Here is a 10,000-nt window from a genome sequence, read left to right as displayed (position 1 = left end):
TGGGTGTGTGTGTAACCTGGTGTGGGGGGGAGGGTGTGTGTGTGTGTGTGTGTGGGAACGAAATCCTTTGCTGTGATAAGGTATGGATGGTAGGGATGTGTTGGTATGGTATAAAGCTAGAAAGTGATGCACTATGATGGCCCATCTCTACGGCGTGTGAGAATAATCCAGTGTGGCTTGTGCTATTCGTGTGGTACGGAATTACTTGGTTTGGTACGGCGAAGCACTGAAAGGATTGTGCTTCTAGGAGAACTAGATGTCTACTGCCTACAGCACAATGGCTGGCCCCCGGAAGCGCTTTTAGCACACTCTCAAGAAGTCCCTCATTTCCTGCGGCTATTCATTTTTGTTTCTCTCTCTGTTTTGAAAGTCTGTGCTCTGAGCTGGCATTTGACCGCCACGCCTGGAGAGAAAAAGAAACAACAACAAAGCAAATAGAACAACAACAACAACAACAACAACAACAAAAGCAAGCTTCCTTCCGGTCAGAGCATCTGAGAAGAGGATGCGACGAAAGGACCTGGCATTCAGCTCAGATCCGACTTCCCCCCTTGCAGTAGCCACGGCAGAGTGTGCCTGTCTTGGTCAGGCCTCATATCAACCAGTCATCAGTGTTTCTCTTCCTGACGTCTCTCCACAACCGGTCCCTTGATCTACGTCTGCGAAATCAAGTGCGGGAATGGAGGAAGGTGGTAGAATGGCTAATACGCTTATCTGCCAATGGTGTGTTCGTGAGGGTCTGGGTTCGATTCCCTTCTCCCAAATTTGACTTTGAAAATCAAACTGAGCGTCCTGTCATTCGGATGAGACGATAAACCGAGATCCCGTGTACACCTTGCACTTGGCGCACTGAAAAAGCAAAGAATCCGTTGCAACCTAGGCGTTTTCCTCTGGCAGAATCCTGTCGAAGAAATCCACTCTGGTAGGTAGACAAATATATATATATATATGCATGCATGAGTATTTTGTGATGTAAGGTGTGTAAACGGATTGATTGTCTGCTTGGTATATTGATTGAATGAATGAATGATTAATCGTTTAAAATCATATTGACTGACTGACTGATTGATTTCAGGCTGTCATCGATTGATTGATCAACTGGTTGACCGATTGATTGGTTGCTTTCAGGCTGTCCAACACGACGATACCGATGTGCTGTATTGGCCTGAGCATAGACTTGCTGCGTGTTTTCAGCCGCGAGCTCAACTTTGACTATGACCTGTTTGAAGTGGATGACGGCATGTGGGGCGCTATAGACAAGGTAGGAATGGTACATGGTGTCATACTGTATTATGTTATATTGTATTGTATTGTATTGACTATGGTCTGTTTGACGTGGATGACGGCATGCGGGAGGGGGGAGGGTGGGGGTGGGGGGGGGGCATAGACAAGGTAGGATGATACATTGTGTGTGGCTTTTTTTGTTTGTTTATTATTTTTTGTTTTGTTTTCTTGTCATACACAGTATAATCACATTTTCATTTCAATGCTGGTACCTCCCTTGATAATACTTATGTGGAGTGATGGCCTAGTGGTAACGCGTCAGCTAAAATAGGAAGCGAGAGAAACTGAGCGCGCTGGTTCGAATCACGGCTCAGCCGCCCATAATTATTTTCTCCCCCTCCACTAGACCTTGAGTGGTGGCCTGGACGCTAGTCATTCGGATGAGACGATAAACCGAGGTCCCGTGTGCAGCATGCACTTAGCGCAACAAAAGGGTTGTTCCTGGCAAAATGATGTAGAAAAGTCCACTTCGATAGGAAAAACAAATAAAACTGCACGCAGGAAAAAAAAACCATTAAAAAATGGGTGGCGCTGTAGTGTAGCGACGAGCTCTCTCCCTGGGGAGAGCAGCCCGAATTTCACACAGAGAAATCTGTTATGATAAAAAGAAATACAAAATACAAAAATACAAATACAGATTGTTGAATTATATTCATTATCATTCCAGCTAGCACCTGCGGTCGTTACGGAGAGGTTAACACACACCTGAAATTTTCATTATCATTGTGTGGTATTGTATTGCAGTGTATTGTATTATCTTGTATTGACTATGACCTGTTTGGGTGACGGCATGTGAGGGCTACAGGCAAGGTAGGAATGGTACATAGTGTGATACTGTCTTGCCTTGTCTTGTCTCGTTTTGTCTCATCTGGTCTTGCATCGTCTTGCACCGCATCGTCTCGTATTGCATTGTATCGTATCGTCTTGTGTCGTCTTATATTTTCTGGTACTGGTTACGACCTTTGTGAGGGCGACGATGGCATGTGGGGAGCTACAAACGATACATGCTGCGGTAATGTAGTGTGCTGTGTTGTAGTGTATTGCATTGTATTGTTATTTGCATTGCATTGTACTATATTATTGTATTGTTTTGTGTTGTGTTCTATTGCGTTGTGTTGTGTTGCATTGCGTTGCGTTGGTTTGTGTTGTGTTGTGTTGTGTTGTTGCTTTGTATTGTATTGTATTGTATTGTATTGCACTGCGTCGTACTGTCCTGTGTTGCGTTGTGCTGGGCTGGGCTGTGTTGTACAGTCTATGACCGGTCTCAGGTAGACGAGGACGCACTTGATGCAATTCGCTATTGTGATGCATAGAATGGATGGCATGATGGAGACTCTATCTGAGGGAAAGGACTTTTGTTGTTTTTGTTTTAAGAGAGTACACGTACTGCAGTATCTTCTACTAGTCGTGGGGGTATTCAAAGAGAAATTGTAGTCTCTGACAAAAAGATGCTAGAGTGCGTCTTGTCATTCATACAGATAAACACGCTACCACGCTCACACACACACACACACACACACACACACACACACACACACACACACACACACACACACACACACACACACACACACACACACACACACACACAGGCAATGACGAAGAACAGACCTCTTCACAATATAATTTGCCAGCAAGAACGGAATACGAACTCCCCAGACACACACATGCAGACAGATACAAACACAGGCACACAGACACACAGATACGCAGCCACACACAGGCAGACAGACAGACAGACAGACAGACAGACAGACACACACACACACACACACACACACACACACACACACACACACACACACACACACACACACACACACACACACACACACACACACACATTTAGCAAAAGGGCAAAAGAGAAGACGAAGAACAGACCACCCTACTATATAATTTACCCACAAAAGCAGTATACTAACTTTACACACACACACACACACACACACACACACACACACACACACACAAGAGAGAGAGCAGAGAACACACATACGCACGCACAAGCAAAATCGCACGCACGCACGTACGCACGCACGCACACACACACACACACAAGACAGCAAGCAGAGTAGGAACTCAGCACACATCAAACAAACAGACAAAAAAGTCAATATAATACGACATTTAGCAACAAAGCGGTCGACCACCTGCTCCCGCTTGTACTTTAAAGTTTGAGACTGACAAAAAAAGTACTTTGGTGCTAAACAGGTTCAGACCCATCCTCTTTATTAACCCCAGAAAAAGGAATATGGCTGCCTACATGGCGGGTAAGAAACGGTCATACACGTGAAAGCCCATTCGTGTACATACGAGTGAACGTGGGAGTTGTAGCCCACGAACGAAGAAGAAGAGAGAGAAGAAACCTCTTTATTAAGGTGAAAGAGAGAGCATGTCCAACATTCCAATATTTCTTTCCATGTCACGTTGGACGGAGGAGAAGCGTTTTTTTTGTTTTGTTTTTTTGCATACGTTTATACGGGAGCCAGGAGGTGGTGTTGTGTTGTGTTGTAGCAGTGTAATCAATTTCGGCTGGCTGGCTGGCTTGTCTGGCACTTCAGACATGTACACGTAAGACGGTAACACCTGGCAGCTGCTAGCCTGGGCTGGCATCACGCCACAATGGAAATTAATGTTCCAGAGTTGTGACAATTTTTTTTGTTTATTTGTCAGTAGACATAGACGACCGTGTGTGTGTGTGTGTGTGTGTGTGTGTGTGTGTGTGTGTGTGTGTGTGTGTGTGTGTGTGTGTGTGTGTTTGTGCAGGTGTGTGTGTGTGTGTGTGTGTGTGTGTGTGTGTTCTGTGAGTGTGTGTGTGTGTGTGTGTGTGTGTGTGTGTGCGTGCGTATGTGGAGTTTGTGACAAAGAGAGAGAGAGGGGGAGAAGGAACCAATAACACATCATCTCCCTGAGAGACAAAACGAATGTATCTTGTCAGTAAAAGCCTGGTTGGGGCATTACCTAGCACCAGCAGCACAATGAATGATGTGGTGTGGGAGTAAGAGGAGGAGGAGGGTGTGCGTATGTTGGGAGGGTAGAGGAGGGTAGGGGGAGGAAGGGTAGGTAGGTGGATAGAGCGACTTCCCTCTTCCAATTCGCCACTGCTTTCCTTCCCCATAAAAAAAAAAACAAAAAACAACAACAACCAAACAAACAAACGACACAGGTCCATAGCCCCTCAAGACTTTGTGGACAACATCACTTATCGCCACGCTGTGTTTGCTGACCTCTGACAGTCAGTAGCGGATGTTTTTTTTGTGTGTGTGTGTTTTTTTTTTCTTTAACACTCACTCTGTTGGCGGTGTGCACACCTGTTCGTGCACGGACCTGCACATGCATGCCAACACGCGCACTCATACACGTATATTCACACACACACACACACACACACACACACACACACACACACACACACACACACTTTTATTTTGCCAAGCATTCCTGTCTCTCTCTCTCTCTCTCTCTCTCTCTCTCTCTCTCTCTCTCTCTCTCTCTCTCTCTCTCTCCAGTGTGGAACTGTACCATGGGGCCTTGATGCTGCTGCACTTCACTGTGAGAAGGTTCATTTGTTTGCATTGAAACAAATGTTAGGGGTTGAGTTGAAAACACCAAACTGACCTCATTTGCGGAGAAACTAACAGATACCCAATTTTCATTTATTCTGTATTAAGTTGTATTCGTTGCTGGGTTAAATTAACAAGGTTGAATGATTGCAGGTTACCAAGTAATGCTTGTTCTATGTTAACTGACTTGGATGCAAAAGGTAAAAGAAATTGGGTTTCAAAAATTCGTTGCAAGTTGTATCAGATTGGTTGGGGATTTGTACGGGAAAATCAAGGTGTTTTTTTTTAATGTGATCTTAAAGATAGATTGATTGCGTGCAGATGGCACCTATTGGACATTTTGCACTCCGGTTCATGATGTTATGACCTACCTGCGTATGAACTTAGAGAGACACTCGAAATTTATTATGACAAGATTTCGTCTGGGTATTTCAGAAATTTCTCAGCATTATTATCGTTACAGGAAACATTCTGCACTTGATTTAATTTGTCCGTCGTGCAAAAATGGAAATGAAGATGAGCTGCATTTTGTGTTTTTGTTGTATATTGTCTTGCCTTGACTAGTTTGAGAGTACGAAATATCCCACCTACTTTTTGTTTTTCTTTGATAACCTAATCAATTTCGCTTAAGTCCACTTCTCGGATCTGAAAAAAAGAAAGCGTCATGAGGAATCTGTCAATTTACTTGTACAAGGCATTACATCTCAGATCTGTTGCAGCTTCATAATGTTTCTTCTCTTTTTTTTCTCCCCCCCCAGTGACTGTGCTTGTTTCTGTATTACCTTCATAAGGGGCAATGGCCTTTATATGAATGAAACATCCACATCTCTCTCTATCTCTCTCTGTCTCTCTCTGTCTCTCCCTCTGTGTCTCATTGAAGTATGTAACAACAAGATTTAGGTTAGGCGTGTCAGACTTAGCTACACATTACTATAGATACAGAGATTTTACTGACAATGATTTAATTTGCCCACTATGTAAAGAAGACAAAAAAGACGAGGTACATTTTGTTTTTCGTTGTCCAGCTCTTTGTAGAATTAGAGAAAAATATATACCACCTAAGTACTATCGACAGCCATGTTTATTCAAACCGAGTTTATTATTGTCATCCACGAGACATGCTGATATATGGAATCTGGCACTGTTTTTACACCAGGCATTTAAATTTCGGGATATCGTGACATCTTAAGATGCTGTACTTCATTACAGCGTTTATGTAATGTGTGTATGTATTATGGTTGGTTATATATTTTCATTTTGTTTGTTATTACTTATATTGTCACTTACCCCTTCATAAGGGGCCTAGGCCTATTAATGAATAAATAATCTGAATCTGAATCCCTCTGTGTCTCTATCTCTTTCACCGCTTGCTTGTATAAGCTGAATAACCTCCTCCCTTGGCACTAGAGCTGTAAAACGCTATTTGCCAATAAAATCTCTCTCTCTGTCTCTCTATCTCTGTCTCTCTCTCTCTCTGTGGATGGTTGACTACGAGTGGTTATAATTGTTGTTGTTGTTGTTGTTGCTATCATCATCATCATCATCATCATCATCATCAGCAGCAGCAGCAGCAGCAGCAGCAGCAGCAGCAGCATTATTATTATTATCATTATTATTGTTTTTGTTGTTGTTACTACTACTACTATTACGACAATGACTACTACTACTACCGCTACTACTACTACTACTGTCTATCATTCGTATTCTCTTATTTATGATGCATATATTATTATAGAATAATAAAACACATGATGATGATGATGATGATGATGATGATGGTGATGGTGATGATGATGATGATGATGATGCCAGGCCACCGGGCGGTGGAACGGACCAATCAAAATGCTGCTGGACCACGAGGCGGACATGGTGGTGACGTCACTGAAGATCAACCCGGACCGGAACAGCGCCGTGCGCTTCTCTGTTCCTTTCCTGGAGACCGGCATCACCATAGTGGTCTCCCTTAGGGAGGGCGCCATCTCCCCCACGGCCTTTCTGGGTGAGCTCCCTTTTTGGGTTTTTTGTTGTTGTTGTTGTTGTTTGTTTTTGTTTTTGTTTCACGTTTTTTTTCTGTTATTTTATTTCATTCTGTTTTATTTCTTTATTTCATTTACTTAAAATAATTTTTTTTATTTTTTATTTTGTTTTATTTTATTTACTTTTATTTATTTATTTGGGGTGTGGGGGTGGGGGGTGGGCGGGTGTCCTCGTTGCTGTGTTGTTGTTGTTGCTTTTTGTTAATTGGTTCATTTTTCTTAGATGATGATGATGATGGTTATTATTAGTAGTATTATTATTGGTTGTGGTGGTGCTGGATTTTTTCTTTTCTTTTTATTTTATTTTATTTTTTTCTTTCTTTTTAAAGGGCTCTGTTTGTTTGTTTTCTAAGTGTTAGATTAGTTTTTATTGTTTTTTTTTTCTTTCTGTTTTAAATGATAGCAGGCATAATTTTCTCAAAATTCATACTGAAATCCTCAACACTCTCAGCTGAGCTGAACGGTTTCTTGGAGGGTTAATCAAAAGATTAAGTAAATGCTTATACTGGGTGTCCAAAAAAAAGGTGAACCGCTTTTTGACAAAATATTTTTTTTTCAGTTCGGACGTAACCTTATCACTTTCACTCAAAGGCAGAGTTGATCCTTCCAAACTAAAACTTTGGACAGAACTGGTTTTGGATAGAGACGACAAAAAAAAAAAAAAAAAAAAAAAGCAATAGCCTTGACCTTGATTGACAGATGCCAACACCTGGCAGCTGGCATGAACATGATGAAGGTCACATTGCACAGCTCTGATATTGGAAATTTTGACATACTGATTTGAATTTGACAATACTCGCATAATCTGCGGCCGAACGCAGACTTGTTGATGATACCCAAAGGTTACTGTGTGAACATTTTCAATGAATTCAGTTTCTCTATCACTGAGAAAATACTTGTCAAAACGCGGTTCACTTTTTGGGGGACACCCGGTATATATATATATATATATATATATATATATATATATATATATATATATATATATATATATATATATATATATATATATATATATATATATATATATATATATATATATATATATATATATATTTTTTTTTTTTTTTTTTTTTTTTTTTTTTCCCCTTTCACTCTCTCTATTAATGCAGACGCATATTCCAGCGTCGTATATTTTGTTCCACACGCGCAGGTGCACACATGCCTACACACGGGTCACACACACACACACACACACACACACCCACCCACCCACACACACACACACACACACACACACACACACACACACACACACACACACACACACACACACACACACACACACACACACACACACACACGAGGCATAAAATTTCCTGTCCATCCTACCCTGATTTTTTTTTTTTTTTTTTAGACCTCCAAAACCGGGGAAGAAAGCAGAAATCTATTCACATCATTCGTTAAACCTGGCAACCTGAACCCATTTTTCGGATTTTTTTCTTCTTTTTTTTCTTTCTTTTTTTTTTTTAACGAAAAGGGTAACAATAAATTTCTCACTTTTATCTGATATGCACCTGCTCCCCTTGCTACCTCCCTTATTACGAATCATAAAATTGAATTATTGCAGCAGAAAATAGCACAGACCCTGTGGGGAAACAAACGTTGAGTTGCCGATAAATCCAATAAATGGAAACAGCAATGAAATTCTACATCACAGTCTTTGGGGAGAGAGGTTTTTGGGACCGTTGGTTGACAGGAATTACCGGAACTATTTATTTTAGTTTAGTTCTCTTTTTTTTTCTCTCTCTCTCTTTTTTTTCTTTCTTTTTTTTCCGCCATAAAGATGGTGTGCTTTCGATTTAACTTAATAAACTGGAATAATACATGTTGTTTAAAAAAAAAAAGTATTTATTTAGCGCTAAATATTGTGTGGAGACAAATGTTGTTGTAGTTGTTTTTGCTTTCATCCAGTTCATCCAGTTGTAGATTGTTTTGACGGATGCTGTGGTCAACATTAATGTTTAGAACTGACGCTGGGTTCTCGCCCAGGTTTCCTGAGTGCCATCCCTATCACACTTGGTGGGTTTAAGGTGGAGATGTTTCCGATCTCCCAGGTCAACATACATGGTGCCTGCAACCTGAACCCCTTTCACGTGTGTATAGGCACGCAGAACATCAAACACGCACGTTAACTCTCTCCATACGAACGGCGAAAGAGACGACGTTAACAGCGTTTCACCGCAATTACCATCATCAAAATATTGCAAGCGGAAGGCTCTTATACTGAAGAGGTGAATGTTGACAAAGAATACCACAATTCTGACGACGGAAGCTAAAGGTTGGGTCATTCAGACACCCACTGGACATCCGATGGGTCTGTGTAGAGGAGAAGAGAGGACTGGCCGTACTGAGTGAGTTAAAGACCCTGTGATATATGTCTGCGTGTGTCCCCGAAAACGGCGTATGGCTGCCTACATGTCTTAGTATAAACAGAACGATCAGACACGTAAAAAAATGTTAAATGTATGTATTAGTATGTGCGTGACTGAGACCTGATTCAATGACACAGGAAACGAATGATGAGCGCCCAAATGGCAGCTGCCAGTTAGCTGTACCCAGGTAGGCAGGCAAATGACTCCGTGTTTGTAAAGTGCTTACAGTTTGCTCTGTGACCGAAGATAGGCGCTGTATAAGTATCCATATATTTTTTTTAGAAGATAGGCGCTATGTGGGTATCCATATCATTTTGGGAGACGTGCGCTGTATTATGAGAATCCGTATCAATTTGAGAGATAGGCGCTATGTAAGTATTCATATCATTTTGGGAGATATACGCTAAATAAGTATCCATAGTATTTTGGGGGATAGGCTCTATATAATTATCCATATTGGGAGATAGGCGTTATATAAGTATCCGTGTCAGTTTGGGAGATAGGCGCTATGAATATCCGTATTACCCATTTCATTTTGGGAGATAGGCGCTATATGAGTATCCACATAATTCTAAGAGATGGGCGCTGTATAAATGTCCGTATCATTTGTGGAGATGGATACTATATACGTATCCATATCATTTTTGGAGATGGGCGCTGTATGAGTATCCATATAATATGGGAATCTTTCCATTTCAGGCCGTGGTGTCGGGTTGTGAAGGCTGTGTGCCCGAGTTGTGAG

General features: G+C 41.5%; 1 protein-coding gene across 1 annotated transcript in view; it reads left to right on the top strand.

The window, feature by feature from the left end:
- Positions 1–10,000, top strand: part of LOC143292241 (glutamate receptor ionotropic, NMDA 2B-like) — a 266,241-nt gene that overhangs the window by 238,611 nt on the left and 17,630 nt on the right. The window contains exons 8-9 of the mRNA XM_076602431.1: positions 1,129–1,261; positions 6,660–6,846. Of these exons, the coding sequence (XP_076458546.1) occupies positions 1,129–1,261; positions 6,660–6,846 (320 nt within the window). The remainder of the gene's footprint in view (positions 1–1,128; positions 1,262–6,659; positions 6,847–10,000) is intronic.

This window comes from Babylonia areolata, chromosome 18 (genome assembly GCF_041734735.1).
Source record: "Babylonia areolata isolate BAREFJ2019XMU chromosome 18, ASM4173473v1, whole genome shotgun sequence".
NCBI lineage: Eukaryota > Metazoa > Mollusca > Gastropoda > Neogastropoda > Buccinidae > Babylonia > Babylonia areolata.
The sequence above is the reverse complement of the archived record's forward strand: the minus strand, read 5'-3'. Positions and strand labels throughout refer to the sequence as shown.